Here is a 13,538-nt window from a genome sequence, read left to right as displayed (position 1 = left end):
CTGATGGGACTGAAGGCTGATAAATCCCCAGGGCCTGATGGTCTGCATCCCAGGGTCCTCAGGGAGGTGGCTCTAGAAATAGTGGACGCATTGGTGATCATTTTCCAATGTTCAATAGATTCAGGATCAGTTCCTGTGGATTGGAGGATAGCTAATGTTATCCCACTTTTCAAGAAAGGAGCGAGAGAGAAAACGGGGAATTCTCTGCCACGGAGGGCAGTGGAAGCCAAATCACTGGATGGATTTAAGAGAGAATTAGATAGAGCTCTCGGGGCTAGTGGAATCAAGGGATATAGGGAGAAGGCAGGCATGGGTTATTGATTGGGGACGATCAGCCATGATTACAATGAATGGCGGTGCTGGCTCAAAGGGCCGAATAGCCTCCTTCTGCACCTATTTTCTATGTTTCTATGTAGTTTCAGATTTGTCCTTGCTACAGTTGTAGTGAACTTATTTATAAATAACAAATAAACACAGATTTAACTATGAATACATTTGTGATGATGCAGGTTTTTACTGTTTCGATATGTGATAATATAAAATATGTTGTAGTGATATTTGGGCCTAACATGTTTAATTATGGCTTAAGTGGTAAAAAGATGGCTTGAATCTTCAAGAATGTATGAATAATAATGTCTCGCCATCTCCGGACCACAACTGCCTCCCCCCACCGCTGTTAAAGTTTGTTGGTCTATTTTTTAAAAATTAAGGTTATTTTTACATTGGCAGAGCTTACTTGGATTTGGATACTACCCTCTCTGAAGAGCAGATTCAAAAGTATGCTGATTCTGCGCTGGTGTATGTAAACAGTACGGTCAAAGAACTGCGACGGCTGTTCCTTGTGCAGGACCTTGTGGATTCTCTGAAAGTAAGAGCAAAATGTTTTTCTGTTTTAAGACTCAAATGGGAAGACCCATTGGTTGAATTTCCTGTCATTTTAAATCTGGGAAGAGATTTAGCGTTACCATTTTGCCATTGCGGGATGCTCATTATCTCTCACCAAGAGCATCATTTAAAAAAAAATCTACATTCATTTGAATTCTAATCATTATTTTAATGAAATAAATTAACTAAGTGACGCATTCCCGTGTCTGTTGTTGTTATAGGACAAAGCTCCAGATATTTAGTTCATAGTGCTAAAAACTAGCAATTTGTTTTTCCATCAAATCAAAGGCTACATCTCCTGTAGAAACAACGTTTACTTGTGATTTTCAATAATGGTCCCATCATCCAAATGATACCACTTCTGGGCCTACCTGAAATACTTGTAAATAATTCTTCAGATGCGAAATGGTCATTTCAAAAATAAATTGATTCAACTGAGTAGAGTGCAGGAAATATTTTAATATTTGAGCTATTGTATTGGTATTCTTTCCCTAATCCAACCTTACTGGAAACTTATAAATTTATCATTCCAAAATTCTTTAGAGAAAGAACAATATTTCCCTACATACACTTTAAAGATTAAAGAAAATCATTTTTGGCTGAAATTGATTTTTGATCTGTGTTAAAAATAACACTAATAATTAATTTATCTAACATCTTAAATGATGCAAGACATCCTAGTGCACTTCATAGGAGCATCACCATAAACAATGTCACCACCAACCCACATAAAGAACTAATAAGGCAGATGATTCCCACCTGTCACATATCCCTATAAACCTTTCCTATCCATGAAACTCCCAAATATCTTTTAAATGTTCTTTTTGCACCTGCTTCAACTACCTCTTCTGAAATATCAGAAAATAAAAATTGTTTGGGTCTCCCATGGCTGCATAGGAGAGTGGTGTGGGAAGAAGACAGGTTGGTGGAGGTGAAAGAGCAGACAAGGGAGTTGTCAAAGGGTACAGTCCTTGTCCCTGGTCATGAAGGAAATGCTGAAAGAAGAGTGTAGAGGAAGATATTTCTGGTGTTGGAATACCATATTTTGCAAGAGTACAGGAAATGATCTGGACTACTTTTAAAAAGGAACAAAACAAATCGCAGAATTTGTAGTTCAGGAGCAGAAATGATAAATTTTAAGACATCAGAAAAATGGCTGTTGCCTCCAAATCTCTGACCTTAATTTGACACTTGTTCCATGCCAGTGGGATCGCAGAAGGTTCAGCAGACAGAACTGAACTGGAGAACATGCCTGCTGGCTATTTATACTCGTTAACCTCCTTGAAGGGCAATCTGCAACATCGAGATAATGTACTTGAAGAAAGCAGACTGTTTTTGTAGCCTTTGTACACAAAGAAGTAACTGAACAATATTTGTTTGAATGGTCTACATTAGGGCAATTTCCCATTGATAGATGGTTCAAAATTTATTTTACAATGTGAAGCCTTGATGAATCTGGACAGAAGCCCCCTTTTAAAAATAACATAAACCATTTACTATTTATGTTTTGCTATCAAAATATTTTTTGAGTTAAGAATATATTACCTGGAGTACTGTGGAGTACCTGGAGTACGGTGTGCAGTTTTGGTCTCCAAATTTGAGGAAGGACATTCTTGCTATTGAGGTTCACTGGTTAATTCCCGGAATGGCGGGACTGTCGTATGTTGAAAGACTGGAGCGGCTAGGCTTGTATACACTGGAATTTAGAAGGATGAGAGGGGATCTTATTGCGACATATAAGATTATTAAGGGATTGGACACATTAGAGGCAGGAAACATGTTCCCAATGTTGGGGGAGTCCAGAACCAGGGGCCACAGTTTAAGAATAAGGGGTAGGCCATTTAGAATGGAGATGAGGAAAAACTTTTTCAGTCAGAGAGTTGTGAATCTGTGGAATTCTCTGCCTCAGAAGGCAGTGGGGGGCAATTTTCTGGATGCTTTCGAGAGAGAGGTAGATAGAGCTCTTAAGGATAGCGGAGTCAGGGGGTATGGGGAGAAGGCAGGAACGGGGTACTGATTGTGAATGATCAGCCATGATCACATTGAATGCCGGTGCTGGCTCGAAGGGCCGAATGGCCTACTCCTGCACCTATTGTCTATATTTTATACTATAATCCATTAGAATATATAAGATTACTTTTTATTGAAACCATCAAAGAATGAAAGCAGAAAGGATTTATAAGGATCCTGCCAGAACTTGATGGACAGAATTATAGGGAGAGGCTGGGCAGGCTAGGGCAATAATTACTTGGAGTCTAGGAAACTGAGGTGTGATGTTGTGCAAGTGTATACAATTATGAGGAACAGAGATTGGGTAAATGCATAGTGAACTGTATTGTGAATGTGGGAGAACAGTGGGACCTTAGAATACAAGTATATACTTCCCTGAAAGTGATCACGGGTGGACATGTGGTGAAGAAGGCTTTTTATCACGTTGGCCTTCATCAATAAGTCATGGAGTATAGAAGTCAGGATGGTGTGTTACAATTACACAAGAAATTGGCGAGACTGCAGTTGTTGCATTGTGTTCAGTTTTGGTCAGAGTACAGAAAGGATTTACCAGGATGTTGTCAAAACTCAAGGAACTGAGTTCTAGCGAGAGGTAGGGCAGTCTCGGACACGGGGCAGAGGAGGCTGATGGATGGTCTCATAGAGGTGTGTAAAATCACAGTCTTTTTCCCAGCGTTGGGAAGTAAAGAACTGGAGGACATAGGTTTATGGTGAGAGGGGAAAGACTTAAACAGAACCCGAGGCACTAGATGGAAGCAGAGAATGGTAAAAATAAAGTAATTTAGATTGGTGAGCAATAAAAAAGTTGATGATAATCAGCTCAGGCAACAGAGCTGCTAATTTATTATTAGAAATTTCATTGCTGCTTTGCACTTGATGTTGGGTGCGAATGTAGAGTGTGAAGGCCAAAGGTCATTGTCAGTCAGTAAAGAATCTGGGTTAACTGTAGTTTCTTGGGTGATCTAAAAATAAAAGACGTTTCAACACTCTTTGAGAGGAAGAGCTTACCATCTTACTGCAATTCACAAAGGAACCAGAGTTGTGCATTATTTTCAGCAAAATAACATTGTTCATAAGTTATCACCGGGTCTCATACTTTTTTCAAACCTAACAAAATTGTGGGAAAGGATTGTATCTTTGATATGTATGACACTGCAGGTAAATAAAAATAATGTGACATTTTCAGTAGCTATCAATTAATGGAAATTGTTCATCAAAAATGTATTCAGATATTTGTTTTTGGATTGAAAGATTGGAGAAGACCTATTGGCAATAATTTAAAGATGAACATGATTGGTATTTGTGATTCAGCCTTGTGTTCTCATATTCACTTTAATTTCCATTTTCAAGTTTGCTGTACTGATGTGGCTGCTGACCTATGTTGGAGCTATCTTCAATGGCTTGACTTTGATGATAATGGGTAATTATATTCTAATATAACAGTTAATTGATTCATTTTGTTGCTCTGCTTGTTTCAAGTAAAGGATAAAATAGCAGCATTTGCTCAGGTTGTACTTTATTTAGCAACCTCGTAGGTCTTGACCTTCTAATGCCAGTGTTAAAATATCCGAACAGCAAGGTCAATCGGAGAACAGAATATATATCAGATGTTAGTAAATTGGAGTTAGGAATTCAATCTCCTCATCTCTACCTGCATCTCTGGAAAAAAGAAATAGGTGACATTTCGGGTCTCGAGCCTTCTTTAGACCCGAAACGTCACCTTTTTCTTTTCTCCAGAGATGCCGCCTGTCTTTTGTGTATATCTTTGGTGTAAACCAGCATCTGCAGTTCCTTCGTACACACTTCTCATCTCTACTTGTTCTGTTGGGTCTAATGGCTCTAAGGTTTGGCAAAAATGACTGAGTGCTTAAATATAAAGATGTAAATCAAATGTAGTGCTCTAAACTATGATTAGCCATGATCTTCAGTGGGCTTCTTTATAACACTGCTTTCATGTGCAAGTTGCCCACAGTGGATTCACCAACTGCAGGATGTCATTGGTGATATGCAAGTAGCTCTGCTGGGTCACTCTGCACAGCCTCTGCCCTTCCATCCATTATGCACATATGCTATCAAGCCAGTTCAGGTAAATCTTGTTTGCCTTGTAGCAATCTTGGAATCATTCAGAAATAATGCATTGTGCCAAATTATTTAATTGAGGGGAAGACTACCTAGGTGGTTGCTCTGAGATCCAAGCCAAGTTTTTCAGCCCTGGTTGTTGAGCTCATGGGTGCCCTTGAGCAGAAATGGAATGTGGATAGATAGCCCCATGTAGCCATCAAGAACATTTCATGCCCACTCTGTGGCCAAGATTAGTGAACCCTGCCTGACAGTTTCTCGGTGAGATCCTTTAGTATTTTTCACATGCCATAGTTCCATTCTTGCATATCAGCTTTGAAATACCTTCGGGAAGTGGGTGTGCTGTCGACGAGTTTAAGGTATTTATAAATAGTCTTAATCTAGACAACCACTTACTCTATGTCTGTCTGTGTACTGTGAAACTCCAATGAAGGGATTTACTGAAAATTAGATTACTCTCAATGTCCAATTTGATTCTAACACCATGTTGATGAGCAGAATCTACTACCAATGATGGTAGATCATTGGTAAACGGATCTAATGGTAAACGGATCATGCACAGTGGCTTAAAAAACTGTATAGTTGATCAATTATATGTGGTTCCTCTAGCAAGGCTTGTAACCCGAATCTTACTTTTTTTGTTCTGGTTCCTATCACATACTTGTGCAGAATTCCTTAAAATCTAGTTGATTACACTAGATGTATAGGGGCAAAGATATTTTGGTCATATTTGATGATTGATACAGACATTAGTGATCTGTTCTCATGGGCCTCATATCCCTTAGCTAAAAGAAACCTGATTTTATTGTTAACTTAGTACTTATAAATTACTTGCACCAGCTTTTCTCTCCTCCCCCGGAAAAGATCAGTTTCATATTCTATCTCAGCTGTCTCATTGCCTGACTAAAACCTTTTCTTATCTATCGATCTTCATACCTGTAATTTTTAATGTCGTGCATTGATCCATTATAGGAGCTCTTCAGCCCATTCTTGCATGGTTATTTATCCAGTTTCTTTTGGATAAAGTTAACTAAAATATAATCAACTGCTTCCTAAAGGGTGAAAGAAGGAGAAAAAATAAAAGTTTTCGCCTGACTTGAAATCTCCCAGTGTTATCCTCTTGTCATTCAGTTCAGCGATTATTGTCCTACATGTGCTGTCTTCCTCCTGCCTTTCAGCACATTGCTTTTCAATTATATCCTTTACTTTAAACTTTAGTGTAGCATCTAATGCAGAGAATTTTCTAGATTATTGGGTGTAATTGTGTAAGATTGGATCAATCGCCATCAATGCAACAATTAACTTGTTAATTTTTCTTTCTAGCTGTTGTTTCTATGTTTACCTTGCCTGTTGTATATGAGAAATACCAGGTAAATCTATATTTATTTTCATATGATCAAACATTAAAATTCCAAATAACAGTATTACGATAATATATTTATTTTAGTAACATATGCTTTATTTCTATCTTTGCAGGCACAAATTGACCAGTATTTGGGACTGGTGAGGACTCATGTTAACTCTGTAGTGGCAAAGTAAGTTTGACATTGGTATTAAATGTATTGAGTACAAAAATGAGAGGAAGTCGATTATGTTTTCCATCACTAAATTTGCAATCTTCCACTGTTAATTCCACTGTTAATTATTAATCTTCCACAGAACCCAAATATATCTCTGTTATCTACTCTATGGGATGTACCTCAGTTCAATACAAAAGGCAGTCAGGCATATTGAACATCCTGTACAGGGACCATATTCAGATTCTGTGTAAATAATGCAGCAATATTGTAGGCTCAAAACATTGATTCTGTGATGAACTGGGATGAAAGTAAAATTGCATCATCCAACAACGAGGATTCAACAACCTAGAGTGCAGATATTGGCACTATGACCCACCATTTCCTTGCTGACCATCAAATACCTATCTATACTCATGCCATTTCCAGCACTTGGCCCATGGCAATCTATGACATGCAATTCAAGTGCTGACCTAGGCACTAAAATCTTGTAAGAATACCTGGTTCCGCCACACACTCAGGCTGTGCATTTTAGATTCAAGCCACCCTGTGGATGAAAAATATTTTCTCAGATCCCCGCAGAACCTCTTACTCATGAAACATAAAAATCTTCAACACAGAAATGGGCCCTTTGACCCACGATGTCTGTGCCGAACATAATTTCAGGTTAAACTAATCTCCTCTGCCTGCACAATATGATAAGTTTTACTCTACAAATTGAGAGGGAGAAGGGAAAATCGGAAGTGTCAGTATTACAGTATAGCAAAGGGGATTACAGAGGCATGAGGAAGGAGCTGGCCAGAATTGACTGGAAGGAGACCCTAGCAGAGAAGACGGTGGAACAGCAATGGCAGGTATTCTTGGGAATAATGCAGAAGTTGCAGGATCAATTTATTGCAAAGAGGAGGAAAGATTCTAGGGGGAGTAAGAGGCACCCGTGGCTGACAAGGGAAGTCAAGGGCAGCATAAAAATAAAAGAGAAGAAGTACAACAAAGCAAAGAAGAGTGGGAAGCCAGAGGATTGGGACTCTTTTAAAGAGCAACAGAAGATGACTAAGAAGGCAATACGGGGAGAAAAGGTGAGGTACGAGGGTAAACTAGCCAATAATATAAAGGAGGATAGTAAAAGCTTTTTTAGTTATGTAAAGAGGAAAAAAATAGTCAAGGCAAATGTGGGTCCCTTGAAGACAGAAGCAGGGGAATTTATTATGGGGAACAAGGAAATGGCAGACGAGTTGAACCGGTACTTTGGATCTGTCTTCACTAAGGAAGATACAAGCAATCTCCCAAATGTTCTAGTGGCCAGAGATCCTAGGGTGACGGAGGAACTGGAGGAAATCCACATTAGGCAGGAAATAGTGTTGGGTAGACTGATGGGACTGAAGGCTGATAAATCCCCAGGGCCTGATAGTCTGCATCCCAGAGTATTTAAGGAGGTGGCGCTAGAAATTGTGGATGCATTGGTGATCATTTTCCAATGTTCTATAGATTCAGGATCAGTTCCTGTGGATTGGAGGGCAGCTAATGTTATCCCACTTTTTAAGAAAGGAGGGAGAGAGAAAACGGGAAATTATAGACCAGTTAGTCTTACATCAGTGGTGGGGAAGATGCTGGAGTCAATTATAAGAGACGAAATTGCAGAGCATTTGGATAGTAGTAACAGGATCGTTCCGATTCAGCATGGATTTACGAAAGGGAAATCATGCTTGACTAATCTTCTGGAATTCTTTGAGGATGTAACTAGGAAAATTGACAGGGGAGAGCCGGTGGATGTGGTGTACCTTGACTTTCAGAAAGCCTTCGACAAGGTTCCACAAAGGAGATTAGTGGGCAAAATTAGAGCACATGGTATTGGAGGTAGGGTACTGACATGGATAGAAAATTGGTTGACAGACAGAAAGCAAAGAGTGGGGATAAATGGGTCCCTTTCAGAATGGCAGTCAGTAACTAGTGGGGTACCGCAAGGCTCGGTGCTGGGACCGCAGCTATTTACAATATACATTAATGATTTGGATGAAGGGATTAAAAGTACCATTAGCAAATTTGCAGATGATACAAAGCTGGGTGGTAGTGTGAACTGTGAGGAAGATGCTATGAGGTTGCAGGGTGACTTGGACAGGTTGTGTCAGTGGGCGGATGCATGGCAGATGCAGTTTAATGTGGATAAGTGTGAGGTTATCCACTTTGGTGGTAAGAATAGGAAGGCAGAGTATTATCTGAATGGTGTCAAGTTAGGAAAAGGGGATGTACAACGAGATCTGGGTGTCCTAGTGCATCAGTCATTGAAAGGAAGCATGCAGGTACAGCAGGCAGTGAAGAAAGCCAATGGAATGTTGGCCTTCATAACAAGAGGAGTTGAGTATAGGAGCAAAGAGGTCCTTCTGCAGTTGTACAGGGCCCTAGTGAGACCGCACCTGGAGTACTGTGTGCAGTTTTGTTCTCCAAATTTGAGGAAGGATATTCTTGCTATTGAGGGCGTGCAGCGTAGGTTTACTAGGTTAATTTCCGGAATGGCGGGACTGCCATATGTTGAAAGACTGGAGCGACTAGGCTTGTATACACTGGAATTTAGAAGGATGAGAGGGGGTCTTATTGAAACGTATAAGATTATTAAGGGGTTGGACACGTTAGAGGCAGGAAACATGTTCCCAATGTTGGGGGAGTTCAGAACAAGGGGCCACAGTTTAAGAACTGAGATGAGGAAAAGCTTTTTCAGTCAGAGTTGTGAATCTGTGGAATTCTGCCTCAGAAGGTAGTGGAGACCAATTCTCTGAATGCATTCAAGAGAGAGCTCGATAGAGCTCTTAAGGATAGCAGAGTCAGGGGGTATGGGGAGAAGGCAGGAACGGGGTATTGATTGAGAATGATCAGCCATGATCACATTGAATGGCGGTGCTGGCTCGAAGGGCCGAATTGTCTATTGTCTAACCTATAATTAAACCAGGCCATTTGACACAAGCATTCAGGTTTCTCTGCAAGGTGCAATGATGTGCCACAAACTGTGTTCCCACACCGCAGAAGATGCCTGCAGCCCCACAGCACCTGATAAATCCATCCCACTGTCAAAATCCCAGTGGTATGAATATTGATTTCTCTAACTTCAAGTAACCCTTGCATTCCCTCTCTCTCCATCCCTCCCACACCCAAGTCGTACCAGCTTCAAAGTTGTCTTGTTGAGTCTCATTGTCTGTACTTGTTCTCACCTCGTGCACAGCTAACAATGGCCTGTTTCCTTTATCATCGTTACTTTTTTGCATATCTTTAATTCATTTGTTCTATATCTCTCTACATCACCGTCCTGCGTCACCGTCTATATCTCTCATTTCCCTTTCCCCTGACTCTGTCTGAAGAAGGGTCTCGACCCGAAAAGTCACCTATTCCTTTTCTCCAGAGATACTACCTGACCCACTCCAGCTTTTTATGCCTATGCTCTGTACATTAGTTGGGCATTCACTCCAGCTCATCTCATGGCTCTCACCTGAGTCGCATGATTTTAAGAATTTGTTTGCTTTCCAATTCCACTCAAACCCTGTATTTTTTTTCATTGTTCACTCAGGATTCAAGCCAAAATCCCAGGTGCAAAAAGAAAGACCGAGTAAACGGAACAGGAAGGGAGACTGTGGGCACAAGAGAGGGTGCCTGAAGCAGAAGCAGTTCTGTGTTTGTCAAATTAATTCGACATGCCTTGGAGAGTTGTTGTCCCATTTGTCAGCATCATGATTTTAGAAACGTGCAGCACGAGACAGTCCTCCCTGCTGTTTCCAAATGGTTAGAATATCTGCAATCACTTGTGTTGAGCACTAAGTATAGTAAGAAAAATTAAGTAACAATAATTGTAATAGATGTGTTTTTGTGTTGCTTCTAAACAAATGCATGACATTAAGAGTCTTAATTCCATTTACCTTTCTAGTGTTTTCTGCTGCTATAGCAGTGCTTATAACTTTTAATGTTACTTGTGGCTAGGGCATTTCTGCTTTAGTGCACTTCTGCAATAGTCTAATTGCTCCAAAGTCACTAAGTCAGTTTGGCTTTATTGAGTAAAACAATAGAACAGTGGATTGATGTTTTGGTGTTTATCCAGCACAAAAGTTCTAAGGATTCTGTACTGTTATTGTGGCATCTGGTTTTGTAAACTAAAGAAATATAAAGCTCATGTTTTTCGAACTATTGTCATACTATTAAAGGAGTATGGAAACATGAGAAGTTTCTGACTTTTTTTCCCGCCATGTTGCAGTTTCTGTTTATTTAAATGACCAATGTTTATTCATACTAGGGATGAATAACAAACCCCGTAAAAGAGATTGGCTTGAAAGATAGGCAGATTTTAACTTTAAACCCTCATTCAATAAACGTAGTCAACTGCTTGATCGTTTGTGTCAAAGTGGCCATTGCTTGAAGAAAAGGTCACAGTTTGCCCAAATGTGAAGAAAGCCCTGTGTCGCAAGGTAACTTCTGAAACCTGGAGGCTTTTAAAGTCGTTTTATACTAGTGAGGTTGCGTGCAGAAGGGAGCACTCATGTGAGCCTTTTTAAAATGAGCAAGAATGAGCTCCAGATACATCATTCATTTCCTAACAGCCTAACAGTGCAACCTTGCATGTGTCCCATTCAGATGCGAGTAAAAATACCATCGGGGCCCAACGTCCGAAAAGACAGATCAAAGTTTGGCCCAAATAATTGTTTACACAAAAATGTAAAGAGAGGAAATAAAAAGAAGGAAGATCTAATGGGTGGAATTATATAATTGAGAAAACCTTAGGAGTGAGAGGATGAGAGAAGATCTTATCGAGACGTACAAGTTTATTAAGGGGTTGGACACGTTAGAGGCAGGAAACATGTTCCCAATGTTGGGGGAGTCCAGAACAAGGGGCCACAGTTTAAGAATAAGGGGTAAGCCATTTAGAACTGAGATGAGGAAAAACTTTTCCAGTCAGAGAGTTGTGAATCTGCCTCCCTCTCATTCTAAACAAATAACCTCATGTATGTTCACAAATTGCTTTATTTAAATTGCCAATTTTCCTAATTAAGTTGTTACGACGCAGAAGAACAAAGTTTATCAGCACCTCATTTTTCTGTTGATGTGATTCTAACTCTGCAGATAGAAGTTCTAAGGTGAAGGCAGATTAGGCAATTGTACCTTGGGTTGGTCTTGGTTGTGTATAAACAATTCCTTTTGCAGATCCTCAACTTGCCGTCTGTTTCAAATGTTTATTTTACAAACGTTCAGTCACTCTTCAGTGGTTTAGGTTAAATTTTCAGCAGTGTTGATTTGGTATAGGTTCTCCAGGATTTCAATGCCTGTTGAAAAGTGATATGGGGGAGCGTCTGAGAAGGAAGATTAATGCACGGTCAGGGATGGAAAAAAATTGAAAGGAGCAACGATAGCTGCTAGAATAATTAATGTGACTAAGAAGGGCAGCATTTTTTATACATTTCCAATTGCTTTTCCGAAGGTAGTGCTGGCCTGTCTTTACAAACTGTTACAGACCTTGTGGGGAAGGTATTTTCGTATTGCTGTTGAGTACAGAGTTCCTTATAACTGATTTAGTCAGTTATAAGGAAGACACAGCAATATATTTCTAAGTCCATTTCATGTCTGATTCAGGCGGGAACTTGAAAGTGGTAGTGCTAGCATGTTAATGTTTCCATTGTCCTTCTAGATGGTAGCAGTCACAGATTTGCAAAAGTTGCCCTGGTGAATGATTCCAGTGCACCTTGTAAATAATACAATCCGTGCACCAGTGCAAGAAGTGGGTGAATGTTGGTATACTGATTTGTTTTCGTGTACTATTGAGTTTCCAGAGGTTTTTAAATCTCATATTCCACTGCACACCTGACTTCTTCCCTGAAAAATTCATGTTCATAAGTTGTATGAGCCGAATTTGGCCATTCGGCCCATCGCGTATACTCCGCCATTCCATCATGGCTGATCAACCTTTTCCCTCTCAACCCCATTCCCCTGCTTTCTCCCCATAACCCCGAACACCCATACTAATCAAGAATCTATCCACCTCCACCTTAAAAATATCCATTGACGGCCTCCACAGCCTTCTGTGGCATTGAATTCCAGATTCACCAACCTCTGACTAAAGAAATCGCTTCTCATCTAATCTCTGAAAGTGCGTCGTTTTATTCTGAAGATATGTCCTAGACTCTCCCATAAATGGAAACATCCTCTTCACATCCACTCTATCCAGGCCTTTCACTAATGATGGAAAGTGAGGAGTCATGAGGTTTGTCACTTGCCACAAAAAACACACACAAACTCTGATCTCATTGAGACTATTTACATGGCTGGCCCAGTTAAGTTTATGGTCAATGGTAACCTCCACATGGCAGGGGATTAATGATGATAATGAGTTTTAGAGACGAGGCTCCCTCTGGATCAACATGTGCTGTAGTGGCATAGGTCCTTGCGGTTAACAATTCACTGTGCGCACACTGGGTATTGTGTGGAGGAAGTAATGTTGTATCACTGGTACTGGTTGCCTTTATTTTTGCCTGAACAGTTTCTGGACCATTGAGTAATAAATATTTTATGCAATGGCATCAATTGTGGAAAACAGTTATTGCAATATTGGGGAACTAATAACAACATTAGAAATTGTGACTATTGAACACACGCACGCGCACACACACACCTGCTGTATTAGCATAGTGATATGATTTTAAAAACAAATGTTAAAGGAAGAAAAATTCATAAATATGTAAGTTACCTGTGCAAATTGACAAGCTTTACTTTAGTCTTACTGAGTTTAGTTTAGAGATACAGCATGGAAACAGGTCCTTCAGCCCACCGAATCTTCATCAACCAGTGATCACCCATACACTAGTTCTATCCTACACACTAGGGACAATTTACAGAGGCCAATCAACCTACAAACCTGCCGCCTTTGGAATGTGGGAGCAAACCCATGTGGTCACAGGGAGAACATACAAACTCCATACAGAGAGCACCCATAGTCAGGATTGAACCTGGGTCTCTGGCGCTGTAGGGCAGCAACTCCACCATGTACCATTGTGCCATCTCACTATTTGAAAGTAGAGT

The 13,538-nt window shown here is 40.1% G+C and overlaps 1 protein-coding gene across 6 annotated transcripts in view; it reads left to right on the top strand.

Moving 5' to 3' along the window:
• The window catches only part of rtn1a (reticulon 1a), a 128,562-nt gene extending 117,853 nt beyond the window's left edge, over nucleotides 1-10,709 (top strand). For all 6 annotated transcript variants that reach the window (XM_078406745.1, XM_078406744.1, XM_078406746.1 and 3 more), the window contains 5 exons: nucleotides 730-868; nucleotides 4,246-4,315; nucleotides 6,298-6,344; nucleotides 6,451-6,509; nucleotides 10,048-10,709. In XM_078406745.1, the coding sequence (XP_078262871.1) occupies nucleotides 730-868; nucleotides 4,246-4,315; nucleotides 6,298-6,344; nucleotides 6,451-6,509; nucleotides 10,048-10,090 (358 nt within the window). In that variant the 3' untranslated portion in view covers nucleotides 10,091-10,709. The remainder of the gene's footprint in view (nucleotides 1-729; nucleotides 869-4,245; nucleotides 4,316-6,297; nucleotides 6,345-6,450; nucleotides 6,510-10,047) is intronic.
• The last annotated feature ends 2,829 nt before the right edge of the window (nucleotides 10,710-13,538 follow it).

Source organism: Rhinoraja longicauda, chromosome 10 (genome assembly GCF_053455715.1).
Source record: "Rhinoraja longicauda isolate Sanriku21f chromosome 10, sRhiLon1.1, whole genome shotgun sequence".
In the NCBI taxonomy this organism is placed as follows: Eukaryota; Metazoa; Chordata; class Chondrichthyes; order Rajiformes; family Arhynchobatidae; genus Rhinoraja; species Rhinoraja longicauda.
Note: the sequence above shows the minus strand (reverse complement) of the source record. Positions and strands in the feature narration are given on the sequence as shown.